The sequence below is a fragment of the Bos indicus genome, chromosome 3 (genome assembly GCF_029378745.1).
Source record: "Bos indicus isolate NIAB-ARS_2022 breed Sahiwal x Tharparkar chromosome 3, NIAB-ARS_B.indTharparkar_mat_pri_1.0, whole genome shotgun sequence".
Classification (NCBI taxonomy): Eukaryota; Metazoa; Chordata; class Mammalia; order Artiodactyla; family Bovidae; genus Bos; species Bos indicus.
This window is the reverse complement of record NC_091762.1, coordinates 70712822-70733195: the sequence shown is the minus strand read 5'-3', so window position 1 is coordinate 70733195 and position 20374 is coordinate 70712822. Positions and strand designations below refer to the sequence as shown.

Genomic DNA, 20374 nt, shown 5'->3' with positions numbered 1-20374 from the left:
GGATGGCATCACTGACTCAATGGACATGAGTTTGGGTGAACTCTGGGAGTTGGTGATGGAAAGGGAGGCCTGGTGTGCTGCGGTTCATGGGGCCTCAAAGAGTCAAACACAACTGAGCGACTGAACTGAACTGAATGTTTGAATCTTGGTTCTTTAATAATAATAATATATATATATATATGTATATATATACTGATACATATGTATATATATATATATCATTTATACAAATCTAAGTATAATAAAGTTCTTTTTTTTTAAAGAATTTAAAGATTATTAAGACATCCTTTCTGTGATAAGACTTTTTTCTAGTATACAGTTTCACTAGTAGTTTTGTTATTGTATTGGGGGACAAAAATCAAAACTATGGATTTTCTCAAAATTATTTAATACAACAGAATTTTATGGCCAGCAGAAAACTTAATGAGACAATGTATGTAAAAATGCCAGTGACAGTTTCTGGCATGGAGCAGGCACTTGGGATTTGCTAAAGTTTAATTCAGAGTAAAAGATCAATAAATGTGTACATTGAACTATTTAAAATTTTTCTATCATATATTTGGGTCCTAAATGTTAATGTTTAAATTCCTCTATGACTAACAGATATATATTCTTATTTTTTAACTAGAAATACAGTCCAATTCAATAATTATCTGGATGCCTATTATATTTTTAGCATAGTGGTGAATAAAAGCAATTCAGTTTGGGCCTTCATGGGCCTTCATGTAGTGGAAAGGAGATGAAATTGATCTACCCACTCTTTCAGGTTCTAGATTAGGGGAAGCATGGTTAAAATTATTTAATAGATATATGTTCCAGCCTAAGCATTAATATGAGTGTGTTTATCTTAACCACAATAACAAGCATATTTGTATATCATGATACATTGTATCCCTGTAAAATTGATAGGAGATATACTCCCTATCATGACTTGAAATATCATAAGAACCAATAGATGCATTAAATGTATATAAATAGCCTGTGAAATTATTCAGATAATTCCAGTGTACATTGCTCTCAATGGTTAACTATTTTCTTGAATTTTAAAACTAACTAAAAACTACAGTTCAATAATGACTCTGTGTGGTTTCATTAAATCTTACATTTTGACAGTTTCTCAGAAGGCCAGCACTTCATAATTAATGAATATTGAGCCAAAAGATTGACCTTCTGAATAACTGGATAAGTGCAAACTTAGGAAAAAACTACATTGGACTAAGAGCCCTTATCTTTTAGAATGAAAGTAAGTTCTGGAACTATGCCTAAGAAATTGGGTCTATATGTTAACATTTGAACATCCTTTGTTCAATAAAAATTCATGCTGTCTACTTTATTTTATGCTATGTTTAAAATAAGAGAATTTGTAAAAAGCTCCATTTACCTTGATCACATGTGACCTCCTTTAAACGTTCCTAAAATTGAACTCACAGGCATATGAAGTCTAAGATAGCAGACATTTGATATAAATGGTTCCAGCATTAAATTCCAAGCTGAATCTACAAAGCTGAATCTAACAAGCTTCTACTGACAGAAAGCTTCATTTTACCTGAGATTGATTCAGCTAGTTCATTTGCTTAAAGGTTAGTGTTAATGTGATCAAGGTCACAGGAAGGATCTGATGCAAAGAAACTTCAAAGAAGCCTAAATTTGAATTCCAGTTCTGATTCTTATTAATTGTATGACCTCAGATAGGTTAAAAAGCCTCCTTGAGGCTCAGTGTCTTTACCTTTAAAATGGGAGAGTGGAACCTATCTTTCTATGTTTTGGAGTGAGACAGAGGCACTCCAGTTACCATTTATGCCCTCAACTTAGGATGGAGGCATAGAAGAGAAGAGGTGTGGGAACAGATGTTCCTTGAGCTCTTTGATCCCAGCTTCATGTTCTCTCTTCTAAGACTAACAGACTTTTGAAAATTTCCCCAAATGTATATTATTTTACCAACTAAAGAACAGAGAGTACATTAGAAAAATTTACAGTGAAAAAGAACACATCTGGAGGAAATGACTTCAATCAGTTTTCTAGAGAAAAGAGGCTTGGAGATGAGTCTTTGATAGAATAAATCTAAAGGGTCAGCAGATTTGTTGGCAGTCTGTGCCTTTCCATGAAGGCAGTTGATCGATAGCTCCTGCTAGTTTTTTTTTTGTTGGTTTGTTTTAATCACTCACTCATTCAACAAATTTTTATTGAATGATTACTATTTTCATGGCAACATGCTAGAGTAGGATTATATAGATGAATTTGGTACACATTTTGTCCTTAAAGAATTTGGTCTTTAATAAGGGTGATAAGGCATGTATATAAGTTTGTAAATGTTCTAAATAGTATGAAAGAAAGTTGAGTGAGATGTAAAAGGAAGAAAGACAATTTTAGCAAATAATTTGGCAACAAATGGGGGGAAAGTAAAGAAATATTGGAGGAGATGATATTTAGCTTGGGTTTAAATATCTGTAGATTGGGCAGAAGGAAACTTCTGACTGAGGAAATAATGTGAACAAAGACTCAGAGAAGTGGAAAATGGAGTGCAGTTTGATTGTACAGTTGGGTTTATGAAAGAGAGTCATGGAAAGTACATTTTAAAGGATACCATCAGATTGAGAGAACTTTGAATACCATAGTAAGCAGCTTGGCTTTTATTTTCTAGGCAAAAGCAAGCCATTGGAGATTTCAGAGAAGGGAGATGGAAAAATATTGTGTTTTAGAATGGTGACTCCTAGAAACTAGTTGTATTAATACATTTTAATTGTAAAATAAATTTGTTGGACAGATGCCCCCAATGAATCTCCTAACCTAGCTCTTTCTTATCCAGGCTGCTGATGTGCTTCTGCAACATGGAGCTAATGTCAATGTTCAAGATGCAGTTTTTTTCACTCCACTGCACATTGCAGCATACTACGGGCATGAACAGGTAAGTTAGTAAGTAAGCGTGTAGGTAAGTCCAAAGCCTGGGGCATCACTTAAGTGTTCCAGGCTTTTTCTTGAACTGTACTATATTCAAAGAAAGGCTACTTGAGATATCCTTTGAATCATTTTTGCCATCTTCTCATCGGTTCCACCCTTGAAAAGCTTTTGTAGATCCACAGAAAAATAGAAGCTACCAAGTTATTCATTTTCAATGACCATTTTCATTCTTCCTCATATTATCTCCCTAGATCTCTAGTATTACTCAGTTATGCAACAGAATCACACCTTTGTAGAGGTCATGCTATTGCACTTCCTGAGGGCCCCAAGTTGAAAATCAAACTTATTTTTGTCTCTGTGCTGTTCCAGTCATTGTGCCTTTATTTCTTTGCTGGCTGGCATATGCCTGGACACTCTCAAGCCTGTGAAGCGTGACCTCTAGCTAGGGAAGATTGCTCATTTCATTGATGTGCTGCTCAGAGTGCACTGGAGTGCACTGGAGAGCTGGGTACTGAAAATGCTTCTGAAAGTACAGGGTCCAAAGCTCAAGTGATGAAAAACTCCAAACTTTTTCTGATTTCAGGCACAGGCAGGGTATACACAATGCACGTTGTTTGTTAAGTCATCCTCTTTGGCGATTAACCTCATCACCCAGAAGAAACATAAAGAGCTTCTCTGCATGTTATGTGGAGTGTTAAATTTGTTTACTTTCCCTGAATATATAGTCACAGTATTATAAAATTATGCTAAAATGTGGATGGCCCTTTTATGATAAGGGACTCACTTTCTATGTGCAAAGACAGCACATAAGTAATTTATGGATGCTATTGTCACTCACTAAAATATGCTGACAGGGGAATGGCACATTTGGTTTATAAATGTGCCTGATATGCCGTGTTCCTTGGCATTTGTTTATTTACTTATTTTTAAGTGGAAGAGTAGATGTTTTGTACCAAGAGCAATATTTCCTAGGTATATAATAATAGTGCTTAATAGACAATCGATTTCAACGATAGTTTAAATCTGTCCATTATAAAGTCACATAATCAGAATTTATGGAGTCTGTATAAGTGGAAATATCTGCTTAGGAGTGCAAGGTTCCTGAAACTAAATGTCTACTACTGTTCAGCTTTCTCCTGAGTTAAGCATTGGTATGCCCATTAGCCAACAAATGGATAAAACACATATTCCACATTGGTACTCCCTCTTCTGATATCATTTATTGAGTACCAGGCACTTTTCTAAGTGTTTCATGTGTAATAACTTATTTAATCCTCATGACAACCCTATGAGGTATTCCCATCTTAGTGATGAAGAAACTGAATTTTGAAAAGGCCAAATCATTTACTCAAAGTGACATAACTAATAAATAGAAGCCTAATTTCAGAACCTTTCTTCTTTACCCACTGCACACAATAAGAAGTTCTCCCACATTCCACCAGCTGTTTTTTTCACCTAGATTTCTATCAAATGTATACCATATTCTTGAGAGACTTCTGCCCAAAATATATTTATTTGCTGCCACAAAATAGTTTCAGAGCTTGAATTCACATTTATGCTAATGCATCAGTGGTCAAGACTTGTTTTTAGAGATTTTTTTGATATGGACCATTTTTAAAGTTTTTATTGAATTTGTCTCAATACTGCTTCTGTTTTATGTTTCGGTTTTTTGGCTGCAAGGCATGTGGGATCTCAGCTCCCTGACCAGGGATCATACCCACACCCCCTGCATTGGAAGGCAAAGTCTTAACCCCAGGACCACAGTGGAAGGCCCTCAGTGGTCAAGAGTTTTGAGGAGTCCTCCCATAACTGATATTTTAATGGCACAGATACATCTTAACTTATCTCTTGGGATCACTGTGATGACTTCTGAAATTCCCAGAGGAGACAATGTCAAGTTTAGAAAAAGTATTTGAAAGATTCCTAAGTGGATGTGTAAATAATTTGGACAAATCCCATAAATTACCAGAAACAACCCCTGGAAGACTCCTGAGCTGTGAATCTCAACCAGTGTGGGAAGATGCTAAAAGCTAGTGTGGCTATCTCCTGCTTACTCACAAATCAAAACAGGACCTAGAATCCCAGTCACAAGATGACCATTGGTGACCTATGCATGGAGTTGCTATGAAAATGAAGAATCACATAAACACTGCTGACTCTGGCCAGAAGAAGATTTTAAAGAATTGTTTAGAGATGATTATGGGTGACTTTAGAGAAGACTGTTTATGTACAGTGAAGACTGAACTCTGAAATTGCTCCAGTTTTTAATTTCTTGCTAGGTGATATAATAATAAATACCTTATTGTTTAGGCCAATTGAATTAGGATTTTTTTCATGCAAAAATTAACCAAAAGAACATCTTAATGATATGTCTCCTTCCATACTGCTGGAAGCTTTGCATTATTATTTGACATTTGACACTAATCTCAAATGCTTGGATCCTTTAGGTAACTCGCCTCCTTTTGAAATTTGGTGCTGATGTAAATGTAAGTGGTGAAGTTGGAGATAGGCCCCTCCACCTAGCATCTGCAAAAGGATTCTTTAATATTGCGAAACTCTTGGTGGAAGAAGGCAGCAAAGCAGATGGTAAGATTATGGTTAGAAGAATTTTGCAGTCTTTTACTTTATGTATGCTTTTTCTTCTACTTTACTTATTTACTAGAGAATAATCTTGAAGTTGATTAATTCTAGTTTTCATGTCCTAATTTGTACCTCAAGTCATAATTTATTATTTTAAATATATTAATTAAACCTATATGTTAATCCTTCTTTGCATATTTTATTTCAACTTAATATATTAGGTATGACCATAAAAGTAAGGGGTTTTCTTAAGCTTTTCCTACTTGTTGTTACTCACTAATCTTTTTTTAATTGAGGTAAAACTTACATGTAGCAAAATTCTCAAATCCTAACTTAATACTCAGTTATTGAATACACCCTTTTGAATACACCCACACAAAAGCCTCCAAGACCAAGATATAGTATTTTTATCTGGAAGGTTGCAGATATTTCACCTGGAAAGATCCTTTGTGCCCACTTCTTAGTAAATAGCTTTCACCACCAAAGGTAATCAATATTCTGGCTTCTATTATTGCCATAGGTTAATTTTTTTCTGTTTTTTAGAAAATGAAGATATATGTGTATATATATATATATATATATATAGAGAGAGAGAGAGAGAGAGAGAGAGAGAATTGCTAAATCAAAGGTCATATACATGTTTAACTTTGGGAGAAATTTCAGACAGCTTTCCAAAATATTTACACTATTTTTCATTCCCAAAGCTATATATAAGCATTCCATGTTACTCCCCACATCCACCTCAGTATTTGAGACTACTATTATTTTAAATGGAAATAGAGTTAGAGTGTGATCAGTTTTGGAAAAAAGCTTTAGAATACACAGAAATATTTTAGATGCATTTAATAGAATAAAATTTTCTGCAACTTTTTTAGTTTTTTAATCACAAAATGTGTTTTGGAAAATTGAAAGTTTTAAAGAAAAGCACTTTATTTCTCTTTTTTTTATCTTCCTCACAAACTTTATTTCTTGACACAGATTCACTCAGAGTTACATCTTGTTGTTAAATTCTCTCAGGCATATCCAGTCTTCTTCCACTGACCCTCAAGAGACCTAATTAAAAGCCCAGCTGTAAGAACTGCTGGCCTTTGCAGCAGAAATGATGCACATTTCCAAAAGCACAAGGTTGTCAAAGCTCTAGAACTGCCATTTCCTTGGTCCAAGGTTGAGACTGATATTCAGTTAATAAAACTAATCGATGTTTCCGTCTACTCATAAGGAAAACACAAAGGCTCCCAGGGACAACTGTGGCAAGAGGCTAAGGCAGTTTCATTTCCATGTTGGAAACAGGACCGTTTCATTTGGCAATGTTTGAGAAATGTAGTTTCTATCATTTTCTGAGCCAGTGTACAGTAACTCAGGAATTTTTCTATAGCATTATCATAAACAACCTGTGTTGTCAGGATGCAAGGAGCGCTGTTCCTTGGACCTCTCTTTGATTCTGTTGTTATAGAATAGTCAGAAGTACACCAGTGTGAATCACTGAGCACGTAATTGTTTCTGAAACTGCCTCACTTTTCCAACGGGTCAGGAACTGCTCACATTCTTCCTTTTATTATCAATGCCAACCTCAGCCTTTTATTCCTCTGAACAACTCCAAAGCTCAGTGGTGTCAAAATGAGTGTCATTTATGATCAGCATGTCTCCAGGATCAAAGAACTCTTCTACAAAAGGCATTGAAATGTGTGCTGCACCCGTATTCCCAGTACATACCGGCATCATATGATATAATTTTTAGCATTTTCTTTCTGACTCACAGAAGCACTCTAATGCCTCCTACTCAATCATTTAAAAAAAAAAAATCAAGAGACATGACTCAGATTTTTAAGCATTGTATTTCCTTCTAATACACAATTGATATTTAAGTCCCTTTTGCACTTAAACCAATTGCAAAGAATAAACCAGAAAATCTTTAGTGCTAGTGGATGCTGCACAAGATTTATTATCAGCTGGTTCACTTACTCTAAAATATATCTAAGCCTTCAGATGATTTATTTTAGGTTTGAACCTTGCCTGTGGTTAATGGACATAAGGGGAGGAGTAAATGAATGACCCCAAAAGAAGCACAATTTGAAATCTGGTATTTACATTATGTTCCCATGGTAACAGAACATCACAAATGAAAATAAATTAAGGTTATAAAATTAACCAAAATATAATTCCAAAAGCATGTTCAGCATGTTTGGGAGACTGACCTATTCAGTCACATATGTTCTAAGTCCCTAGTCTTCTTTATACCTTGTAGGGAAATGAAAAAGGAGAAACACAATGCTTGTTGATTGAGATTGAAAAGATCAAATATTTCTGGACTCCATAAAAAGAAAATAGAGATACAGTTCTTTTTGTATCTGTAAAAATATAGATACAAAGTTAAATTCTTTTTGTATTTGTAAAAATAGAGATACAGTTAAAAATGGAAAATTTTAAGTTTAGAAACTTAATTTCTGTCATCTGATGAAGATATAATTTTGTTAACATGGACATGGATATCAGAAAAAGTCACAAAAGTTTCTAGGACATGGTCAGTAAAGACAAGTAATTTATTTTAAAAAATATATCTTGTCAAAACTATCACACAGATTTATTATCACACTGAAAAATTATTTAAGATACATTTGCAAGTTGAGTTATTGGGATGTGCTAACATTAATGCGTTTATTCTATCTTTAAGATCAATGAGCAGAATTAAGCAGGAAGTAGCATCCATCTACCTACATATTCATCTACTCTTCCTTTCAAAATACACTACTGAACACATATGCTCTTCAAGGTAGAGGACTAGTGACCACATATTTTTCTAATAATGATTTACATGTATTCCTTTGTTTAAATTTTTCCTTTACTTAGACCTCTAAATTATGTATTAAGTTAGAGCAAACAGACTATCATACATTCAGTTTTCCTCAGATAATAATAATAATATATGTATTTTTTTATCTTTGCAAATTGGTCTATGAAAAAATTAAGGTATCAGAATGGCTGAAGCAGAAATGGAGTTATATATAATATATAAACTCTGCATCTGGTCCAGATTTCTCCTGGCTTATTCCTTTGGTTGGTATTAATATCTTCTTTGATGGGAATAATGTCCAGGCTACTGAGGATAATTTATCAAGGAAATAATCTGCTTTGAAGTTTATTGATTCAACTAGAGAACAATGTTGGGTGGGACCAGAGATGGCCAAAGGAAAATCATGAATTAATGGAATATTGTGCTTTATTCTGTTTTACAATGTCCCCTCTGGACCTCAAGAATCCTCATGTGACCTCCTGATTCCCTGGGCTCCCTACTGTTCTCAAGCATTGACTCATGGTATTGACTTTCCCTGACTTCCAACAGAATATGAACAAAGAAAAAGAATCTTTAAAAGGAAGATAATCAAAACACCCAGGCACATTCTTCTGAAGGAAGAGTGTCCTTCTGAGCCACTCATTAATATAAAAGATTCAAAGATTCATTTTTCAATAACAGCCCTGAGAGGAGGAGTTCAGTAACTTTGTTAAAGATTTCTTTTTGGCTTAAGATCTTATAGAACAATAAAATAAGAATCATTGTCTACAAATATAGCAGCTATAAGGCCTACAGTGCTTATTAGATGTTAAATGATTATTCTATTTGAACTTTGAAAAAATAAACTAGTATCTTGCCTTTCTTTTCCTTCCTATTGCTTATTATTAAAAGAAAATCTTCCCATAAACTTTTTTGGTTCAACAGATGATTTCTATTACATATAATAATGAAAATGAATGTTAAGGGCTATTTTTTTTCTATTTTGAATAAAGCCCTCTATACAGATGGACAGAGTAATAAAATAACAAAAAGTGGCTGTAGAGCAGTTGATCTGATTATTTTTAATTTTAAAAATTGTGCTAAAGCAAATCCAAAATTTAGCAGCTTGGTGTTGACTTGTATTACTTCAAGCCTATAATTATTGACTATTCAACTAGATTGTAAATTATTTGAGGGCATAGACTCTATGCATTTATACCTTAATGGCCTTAGCATTTGGTAAATTTCTAAGAGGGAAATTAGTAAAAAGGGAAAGTAGACATTTTTATTAGATGTCTAATATGTGACGGCCATCATGCTAGATACTTTCCCAAAATTATCTCCTTTAATCCTTTCAGCATCTCTGCTGCCCAACAATGTTATTCCATCCACTGATAAGAAATCAATATCCACAACACCTAGCACAGTGCTGGTGCATATTGATCATTTATTACTTGTTGAGGAATGACTGTGTCAGTCAGGTGTTCTTATTTGCCAGATTTGGAAACTAATGCTTGCTAATTTAAACATGAAGGAAATATATTACATTGTATCAATTATCGTAGAATCTTCCCCAGAACAGAGTAGAAAACTGGGTTTGGCATTCTCACAGTGAGAAATGGTGTCCAGAACCACACTCCCCAAATTAATCCTTTGAAGGCACACTGCCGCCCCTGCTAACATACACACCAGCACTTGTGTTTCTGGCACCAACAATGCAGGGTACCCAGTCTGTGGCTGGAAACACTACTGCTGGAAATTAGATGGAGCTATTCCACCTCTGCTACTTTCCCAAAACAGATGAGACTCTGCTTTTGTATGTCATGAGCTCTGATGTAAGAGTCTGAAGTAACATTTTGAATAGAAGAGCCTGCAGATAAGCACCCAACCATGGCATGGTTGAGTGCGAAAGTGTTGCTATTAAAAACTATGCTAGTGTAAGAACACTAAACTGGGACATATGGTCACCCTGTGCTAATCCTGTGCCCTAACTGCACAGGAGACTTGGAAAGCATTTTTGCAGCTTCTATGATAAAATGTGATTTTGTTATCTAGTTAGCACTTTCAACATAGGGAATTCCCTAAATGTCAGAAGAGGCTATAAGGCTGGATTGGACAAAGAAAAAGTCAAATGATCATTACCGATTGGACAATTTAAAACTGCAGTTAATGTTAAACAGTTGTCTTGGGTAACACAATTAATGAGGTCTAAATCACTTGTTGCCTTTTCATTATACCATGCTTTGTGTACTACAGTATAACATTTTTCAGTTGAGGGAACATCAGAACCTCCTAAATAGCACCATAAACATACAGCATACTAGGCCTCATGCTAATATATTGGGCCAAAATTTGGGGAAATGATGCTCTGTCCAGAGTCTGAACTTTTTAACATCTTCCATGGGGGATGGAAGGATAATCAGTTTGAACAGTGGTACTTGTGGAAATAAGGCCATGAGTACCTTTTAGATACTTAATAGTTTCCTGAACTCTTTCATTGTGCAAGGCAGATTTGATTAGAAGTGTTCCATAGATTTATGGGAGCTAGAAGAAAGCCTGCTTCATGTGGTAATAGGCTATAGAAGAGAATCATAACTTTTTTAATCGGTTGCACTTAATTTTCTTTATTGTTGTCATTAATTGGTAATTCCAGGAGTCTCTCAGGTACTTAGAAAAGTTCCTGATACTACACATGAGGAGGTTGAGAAATAGAGAATTCTAGAAAACATATCTTTCTTTTGATGACAGTAAATGCTCAGGACAATGAAGATCACGTTCCACTCCATTTCTGCTCTCGCTTTGGACATCACAATATAGTGAAGTACCTGCTCCAGAGTGATTTAGAAGTTCAGCCACATGTTGTCAATATCTATGGAGACACCCCTTTGCACCTGTGAGTATTATGTATCGTTCCATAGGTACTCCAGGTATACTGTGTGTACCTTCCTACTATTCTCAAAATATTTTCTTTATCTCTAGGGCATGCTACAATGGCAAATTTGAAGTTGCCAAGGAAATCATTCAAATATCAGGAGTAGAAAGTCTGACTAAAGAAAACATCTTCAGTGAAACAGCTTTTCACAGGTAAAGGAATATTTAAGCACAATTGCCACTAAGCGAGTACTCTTTGACACTAGAAGTCATGTACGTAAAGCAAGAACGAATAGTGGCAGATGTTACAATCCGAGAGCAAGAGCAGAGGGTGGGCAGAGGATAGGAAGTCCAAGCTAGATGCACGGAAGAAAAGGTAGAGGCAGATGCTGCAGTCAGTACAACAGATGGGGCTGGAGCCAGATGCTGCCTTGCTGGCAGCAGCCACAAAGACAGGGGCTGATGTTGCCAAGGCAACAGGCATGTCAACATCTGTAAGCATATTGCTTCTATTCCATTCCACTCTGCAGAAAGCTGCCAAAAGGAGCAGTGCCCATAATCCTCCTCCGACAAGAATCTCATTACTAGAATTCATCAGCATCAAAAGTGACATTTTTTTTCCTTGCCACTTAAACCTTATGTGCAAATGTATCTACCTATCTAAGACATCCATCTGTCAGCCTGTAAGAGCTTAGTCAGGGTGGCCACCGAGATACATAAGAAGGCATTAACTCCTTGCTAGGAATCCATTAGAGTCCTTTAGAGTGAGCTCTGGAAAAGCACACTGGAGGAGCATCTAGGTTTGGAAAAGTTGTGACTAAGAAAGAAAGAAAAGAGAAGGAGAGAGGGAAGAAAAGGTCTGATAAAAACTCAAGAGTCATAGGTCCCTAAAATGTCCCAAAGGAAGGCAGATATTCATATAATTTAAAACCCTCATTAACAGGCTACTGTTTTGCCTATTAAATAAAAGCATAGTCATTCAAATCGAGTAAACCTTGAATATAAGATACATTCACCCACATATTGCAGATCTCCCAGCTGGTTTGTAACACCTAAAACATGTATTTGACACTACTGTGTTATTTATATAGTGTCTGTACCTTACTGGTGAATAATAGAAATGAGAGACTAACTACTGATTAATACTGAACTAAAATTAAGCTTATACTTCTGCCTCAGGCATCAGTGTGTCAAATTTCACTTGGATTTCCAGATTTGTCTTACCAGCCAAAGAGGTCAGCCAAAGGGGAGGTGAAGACAACTTCCGATTATGGAACAGTGAATATGTGCTGGGTGATTTGCATCCATTATGTCATTTAATCCTCATCACCATTTTATGAAGTTGGATTTACTATCCCTTTTTTTACCAGTGAGAAAATTGAGGCTCAAGAAAACTAACTTGCCGAAGATTCTTATGGCTAGAAAATTATGTATTAAATGCCTCCTGCTGCTGCTAAGTCACTTAGGTCGTGTCTGACTCTGCGACCCCATAGGCAGCAGCCCACCAGGCTCCCCCGTCCCTGGGATTCTCCAGGCAAGAACACTGTAATGGGTTGCCATTTCCTTCTCCAATGCATGAAAGTGAAAAGTGAAAGTGAAAGTGAAGTTGCTCAGTTGTGTCCCACTCTTAGCGACCCCATGGACTGCAGCCTACCAGGCTCCTCTGTCCATGGGATTTTCCAGGCAAGAGTACTGGAGTGGGGTGCCATTGCCTGCTCTGATTAAATGCCTAATTCCAAATCCTGTGTTTTTATGTATCTTCATGTTCATATTATTTTGAACATTTTGAACCAAAATATTTTGCCTGTTTTCTACACATTCTGTCACAGAACAGATGCATGGATTCTTTAGATCATGCCTTCAGTCAAAGTGGATCGTGGAATTTGTCCCCAAAGGGGGCAATCGGGAGAACTGATATTTGTGAGGTACTTAAGTCCACTTTTTCCAATAGGTCATTCTTATGGAAGCTGACACCTCAGTCTAGTTTTCAAATCCTTCTGCTACTCTGTGCACACACTGAAACCAGTTATAATCTGAGGATTATCATCACCTTCAGAAGATTGTCCATAGGAGAATATTAGTGGTGTTGTTCAGTTGATCAGTCATGTCCGACTCTTTGTGATCCCATGGACTGCAGCACACCAGGCTTCCCTGTCCATCAACAACTCCCGGAGCCTACTCAAACTCATGTCCATTGAGTCGGTGATGCCATCCAACCATCTAGTCCTCTGTCATCCCCTTCTCCTCCTGCCTTCAATCTTTCCCAGCCTCAGGGTCTTTTCTAATCAGTTGGCTCTTCGCATCAGGTGACCAAAGTATTGGAGCTTGAGCTTCAGCATCCGACCTTCTAATGAATATTCAGGATTGATTTTCTTTAGGATTGGCTGGTTTAATGGCCTTGCAGTTCAAGGGACTCTCAAGAGTCTTCAACACCACAGTTCAAAAGCATCAATTCTTTGGTGCTCAGCTTTTTTTACAGTCCAACTCTCACAGCCATACATGACTACGGGAAAAACCATAGCTTTGACTAGACAGACCTTTGTCGGCAAAGTATTGTCTCTGCTTTTTAATATGCTGCATAGGTTGGTCATAACTTTTCTTCCAAAGAGCAAGTGTCTTTTAATTTAGTGGCCGCAGTCACCATCTGCAATGATTTTGGAGCCCAAGAAAAGAACGTCCACCACTGTTTCCACTGTTTCCCCATCTATTTGCCATGAAGTGATGGGACCGGATGACATGATCTTCATTTTTTGAATGTTGAGTTTTAAACCAGCTTTTTTACTCTCTCCTCTTTCACCTTTATCAAGAGCCTCTTTAGTTCCTCTTTGCTTTTTGCCATAAGGGTGGTGTCATCTACGTAGCTGAGGTTATTAATATTTCTCCTGGCAGTCTTGATTCCAGCTTGTGCTGCATCCAGCCTGGCATTTCACCATGATGTACTCTGCATATAAGGAGATTAGTGAAGTGAGTTAAAAGTATGTACTCAATTGTTTTATTTTGTGCAAACCTGTGGCTACTAGGAACAACATATTATTTTTATTCTATTCATTTTACGTACATATTTATTAAAAAAAAACACTCCTTTTACATGAAGAGCTCACTACAATTATGGTTTTTTCTATGTACAAATCACAGTGCTTTTCACATAGCACTCGGTACATTTCTGTTTTTATTCTCATATGCTATATGTACACACATTTGTATACACACACTCGCGCATATATATATACATGTATGTATGTTCAGAACTTATAATTTCCTGTAAATAGTTACTTTGAAAGGAAACAATGAGGGAATTCAGACAAACATTAAAAGTATAGTGTTAAGAGTCCTATTTGTAATACAAATAACTAATGGTGATAGGATCTATTACACTGATAGTGACTTTATTCACTCAACTATTCAAGAAAGACTTATTAAGGACCTATATTGTGTTGTCGCTGGTAGGAACATTGACATGACACAATCCCTTCCCTCCTTAATGGAACTCTGTTGTAAGGCATCAAAGCACACACAGGTGTATCCATTACCATAACACAACATGAAAGGCGCCATAAACTGAACTAACAAGGAAGCAGAGGAGATAACAATGAACTCAACTTTTGGTCCATGAGAAGACTTCATAGAGGGAACATCAGTTCAACTAGATAAATAGTGGCATTTATTTAAAGAAAATAATAAAATTCTACAATAGAAGAAGGATTTAGGCAAAGTCATCCCAGGAAGAGGAAATAGTAAGACTCAGTCAATGTCTTCTGGAACAAACCTGGAAGGAAAAAACCCTGTTTTTCTGTACTGTCCCATAACACACAATACCTCACTTCCAAACACAGGATACCAGCTGCATATAAGGGTTTTCTACACCAAACAGTTCTCCAGTTCTCTGGAGTCACTGAGTGTGTGTCCTCCAGTTCAAATTATTTTTGACACTACCTACCTGGAATTAGCATCAGATCTCACAGGGCTGTCTCTCCTGCTTCAGATGCAATCACAAGTGTAATGTTTCATTTAAATTTCTCAGAACCTTCCTGGGTTTCTTCATTCCATTCAGTTTCCCTGCAGAATGCCTAGAAAAGAAGTCATATCATAAGAACTATTTAATAATTAATAAGAAAATGCTAGAAATTTTATACAGCTCCTTTCTTAAAGGCTCATCTTTGAGAATCTTCAGGATTGTATTGCTTTCTGTGCGTTTTTTTCTTATCACCCCTGCTTCTCTCTCCCTTCCTCCTTCTCTCTTTTCTGGCTTTTTGGCGCTCTTATGTAAACACCAGCATCTAAAATAGCCTGGGTAAATCAGGGCTGCTTTAATTTTCTAGAGCTACCATAACTAAGTACCATGCCCTAGGTGCTTTGAACACCAGAAATGGATCTTCTTATAGTTCTGGAGTCTGAAAACTCAAGATCAAGGTGTCAGGTTTGGTTTCTCCTGAGACCTTTCTCTTTGGAATGTCAATGGTCACCTTCTTTTCTGTCTCTTCATGAGCTGTCCTTCTGTCCCTGTCCTAATCTTCTAATCTTTCCTTCTTATAAGGACACCAATCATATTTGATGAAGGCCCAGCCCACCCTAATTAATCCACTTTTGCTTAATTACCTCTGTAAATTATACCTCTTTAAATTATAGTCACATTGTAAGGTTATGGGAGTCAGAGCTTCAACATATTAAATTTGGAGAGCACACATTCAGTCCATAAGAGAGGTCTTCTATTTACCCTGTGTTATATCTTTGCAGTGCTTGTACTTATGGCAAGAGCATTGACCTGGTTAAATTTCTTCTTGATCAGAATGTCATAAGCATCAACCACCAAGGAAGGGATGGACACACAGGTAAGACTGTGGTGAGGACAACAGTTTCTGATGCATATCTGTGCTCAAGAGAAGTATTGTCAAGAGGGAGGGGAGCAGTGGCAGTGGTCAACCCCAGTGACGAGGAATATTTTATCAATGACATTTTTTTAAATTGATGGTGCGTTGGTGATAGTAGAAAGCAGACTGACCTTTGGTCAGTTTCATTTTTGTGCAAAAGTATTTACAGTCAATGCATCCATTATGACCTGCATCAGGAGCACACTGATCACACTGTCTTACCCTCGGTTTGCTGCTGAAACAAATTTTTTTTGTTTGTTTGAGGTCTTTATTCTTTGATTTATACAAAGATGCTAATGTTTGTTCTGGTAATTACAGTGGATGTAAAAATACTAAAAAGTGTGCTTAAGCAAAAGTAGTCTCTCTATATATCAAACAGATACTTCTTTAAAGTATGTATTTTTTTCTCAAAGATAGAATTAATTATCTGTCAGAGAACTCAACTTTTGTTATTTATCTCTGGCAACAATGCTATTATGTGGTAATGACTATCTTTTGAAAATTGGGGTTCAGTTTCCCCTTTTTCCTTTCATATTTTCATTCTTATTCTATTACAGGGTTGCACTCTGCTTGCTACCATGGTCACATTCGCCTGGTTCAGTTCTTACTGGATAATGGAGCTGATATGAATCTGGTAGCTTGTGATCCAAGCAGATCTAGTGGTGAAAAAGACGAGCAGACGTGTTTGATGTGGGCTTATGAAAAAGGTATATTTTTCACCATTGCATTGCTGTAGTGATAACATTGAACTGTGAGCACTGCTGATGTCACTACATCAATAGTTCTTTTGCTTCTGTGACTTGTATACTCCCATTTCCTTTGGAGATTGTATTTGAATCACTAGGAATGTGGATCAAAGAGTACAGTAGGGAAGGCAACTTCAGGGCTGCAGGTGAGCCGAAGGCACTTTTGGCATTGGCATTTTGAAGAGAGAAGGAGCTGTCACATTTCTAGTTCCTGGAGAAACAAAACTGTGATAGGCAACGTTAATTACTTTGTTAGAGGAGATGTAGAGCTAGTCTTTACCTCTTATATGGAAGAATTTGGATATGGATTTGAATTATTAAAATTAAATTAATGCAAAGAAAGAATGAATGTGTATTTGTCATATCTAACCCTGCTAACAATGCCCGTATTTGAAAAAGTAAGGGAGTCAATGTTCAGTGCTTAAGTATAAACTTATTTGAGCTCAAATTGGTGAAAGCTTGGGTTGGAAGAACATGGGGTTTAAATCAAACTATAATGCTAATCTTAAACAAGTTATTTATACTTGCTGAACTTTAGTTTTTTCATCTGAAAAATGAAGACAGTAGCAACTTCATAAGATTGTAAAGATTAAATGAGATAATATGTGCAAATTGCTTATCACGTGACTGGCACAAAATAAATACCTAATACTTGGCATTTTGGCAATGATAGTAGTGGTTATAGTAGTAGTCCATAAATAAAGAATGAAAACGAAAACTAATAAATTTTCCTTTTAAGGGAAAGGAAACTAGAGACAATCAGAAGGTAAAATATCATTTTGTCATTTTTATTGAGATATATTATACCATTTAAGTGAGCTCTACATAAACACATAAACTCAAACAGAGTTTAAATCTTCAGGTGAGATGGGACAGTATTGAAATCAGAGAGATACAACTAAATACTGTAAAATACATCAGATTTTGATGTCTGCATTGCCTTATTAGGATATTCAAAGTATGTAAAGAAGCATTCTTATGTTTTTAAGTATTAGAACACCATGCTTATAAGAACAGTTACTCAACTGGAAGATTTCTTAGGCTGTCAAGGTGATCTAAAATATTTTCTGTCTGAAGTAGGACGTGAAAGTCCATTAATGAAAGGAGAGATGAGGTTTGATGGATAGAAATAGAGAGCTATTGTAAGCACATAGACAAGGAGAAAGAAAAGCATATAGGTCTGAAGACTGCTAGTGAGGAAATGATATACAAATTACTTTACAAAAAAGAAAAGTAAAAAGACATGGAATAACAAGGCATGAGTTAAGATATAGGCCTGTTATGTTTTTACTTTTTATTTGAGTATTGTATAAATACAGATACTCACACATATAAACACACGTCTGCACATTATAGCTCAAAGAATTTTCACTAACTGAACTCACGAAGCATTCAGATGAAGAAACTGAGAATGATCCATACCAAGAAGCCCCACTGACATTGTCTTCAGCTCACTCACCAAAAATGGTATCATAGCCTTCTTGAGGCATAGATTAGCTTTACCTCTTTCTGTACTTAATATGGATGCGGGTTCAATCCCAGGTTTAGGAAGGTTGCCTAGAGATCCCCTGGCATGGCAACCCACTCCAGTATTCTTGCCTGGAGAATCTCATGGAGAGAGGAGCCTGGTAGGCTACAGTGCATAGGGTCGCGAAGAGTCGGACACAACTGAAGCAACTGAACATGCACACATGTACTTAATACAAATGACATGCTGGGATGTATACGTCTTAATGTCTGACCTGTTTAGCCCAATGAGTTCCGAGATTCATCCATATTGTTGAATGTAGCTCCAGATCATTCATTCTTATTTTATGGTATTGTTTTTAACTATATTAAATTTATTTATTCTGCTGTTTCAGGGTATTCGGATAATTGAGAACTATTAGGAACACAGCTGTTATACATGTACATATCACATACATATCTTTTGTTGAATATCTGTGCACATTTCTGTTAGGTATAACCGCCTTCTAATTTGTATAAAGGGAAGTCCAGGTAGTTTTGTATTTGTGTGTCAGTTGGAAAATTTTACTTGTTCTTAAATTTCAAGAGGCCTTACTAAGTTCTAGTTATGTTGCATTAATTCCAGTGATTCTCTGATAACACCTCTCAAGAAATCTGAGTTTCAGAGGAAGACTTTACAAAGCATTAGTCTTTCGGCAGACAGCTCAAAAATAGCTGCTGCAGCCAGCTCTTCACAGGGTTTGGCTTTGTTTGTTTTTAGTTGATTGAAAATGATGGTTGAAAACTGGCTTTACTTTTATTTTCTGTGGAGTTCTACACTTTATAAAACCTTGAATCATTGTGCAAGCTCCTAAGATTTCCTACCAAAAGACAACAACAAAAATCCTTTAGCTTAGAGGACTTACCCACTGGTCTCTGCAACATATGCCATACTTTGTCACCCTGATTTGTTCAACTAACGTGGCAGGCATCAGTATTGCATTTCATTATTACTATGAATTTTAACAAATTGAATGTTACCACTCAGGAGACAGATGGATGTTTTGCATATGTTCTAGGGCAAAGCAAGTCAAAGCAACAAAATAAAACTATTGCTATTTTCTCTTGCTAGAGAAACGTTTCTTTGTTTTCATGTGTTCAGGGAGGATTGAAATGTCCTTGTTAAAATATTGTCAGCAGTGCACTGTCCCTGTTTTCTTTGGATAAATAGTTTACATTCTCCTTCAGAGAGGGAGTCACCAAATTAATTGATCTGGCTTACCAAGGATTTTCTGAGCTGCTTGGAAATGGAGTTGAAAAAGCACTAAAACTTAACTTGGAGTTCTTTCTTCATGAAATAGAGATGATGTATAATAGAGGTGACCCCACCATGGTTTGCCTGTACCCTATCCAGTCCTTAAAAGAGAAAACCCAGAAAAGAGCTTTATAACCAGAGTCTATCTGTTTGAAAAGGATTACTTTTGGATGTGCCCTGTTTGAATAGCTCCTCCTAGTGTAGCTTCGAAACAGAAAACCAGGAGACTTTCTGAAAGGCACTCATCTCTGAGTGATTCTAAGGCTAATTTTGCATCTGTCCCAAACAAAATTGTTAGCTGACCCGCTCTACTATTCTGTTATCACATATTTACAGCTGCTTTGGAGTTCTGAAATAATTATCTACTGTCTTTTAGAATACTTTTAGAAAAGAGTTTGCTCACTATGGCTCCCTGTGGGATCAAGTATGAAGAATATTTTCTATTTACATAGTCCTTTTAACCTAAATATATCAAAATCAATTTTGGAAATAATTTTCCCAGTGACCTTGGTTCTATACAGAAGCCTACTGGTTAAGTTTCAATATTTCTCTGCCAGACTGCTCAGACCTCCAATTTTACAATAGTTAGTGCTTCCTCTCCCCAGTCTGTCCTCCCTCTTCTTTTTCACTCTTCTGAGAGTAGCCATATCTGGCTTACTCACTGGGATTTGTTCTGCCCTTCCCCTGGGGTACAAAGGACTTGTATGAATCAATTTAAATTGGCCAGAAGAAATAGCCAGCAGCCTGCTTATGTCCAAATCCTCTGCCCTAATCACCAGTATGGAAAACTCATTGAAAAGAGCCACACATAATCTTACATCCATTGCATTAAAGATGAAACTGCCGAATTGAAAAGATCTCAGCCAATTAGAATTGAACA

At 36.4% G+C, this 20374-nt stretch overlaps 1 protein-coding gene across 1 annotated transcript in view; it reads left to right on the top strand.

The window, feature by feature from the left end:
• The window catches only part of LOC109556161 (serine/threonine-protein kinase TNNI3K), a 119308-nt gene extending 100696 nt beyond the window's left edge, over positions 1-18612 (top strand). The window contains exons 6-12 of the mRNA XM_019957260.2: positions 2807-2905; positions 5346-5484; positions 10997-11141; positions 11228-11332; positions 15854-15948; positions 16545-16694; positions 18596-18612. Coding sequence (XP_019812819.2) covers positions 2807-2905; positions 5346-5484; positions 10997-11141; positions 11228-11332; positions 15854-15948; positions 16545-16694; positions 18596-18612 — 750 coding nt within the window. The remainder of the gene's footprint in view (positions 1-2806; positions 2906-5345; positions 5485-10996; positions 11142-11227; positions 11333-15853; positions 15949-16544; positions 16695-18595) is intronic.
• The last annotated feature ends 1762 nt before the right edge of the window (positions 18613-20374 follow it).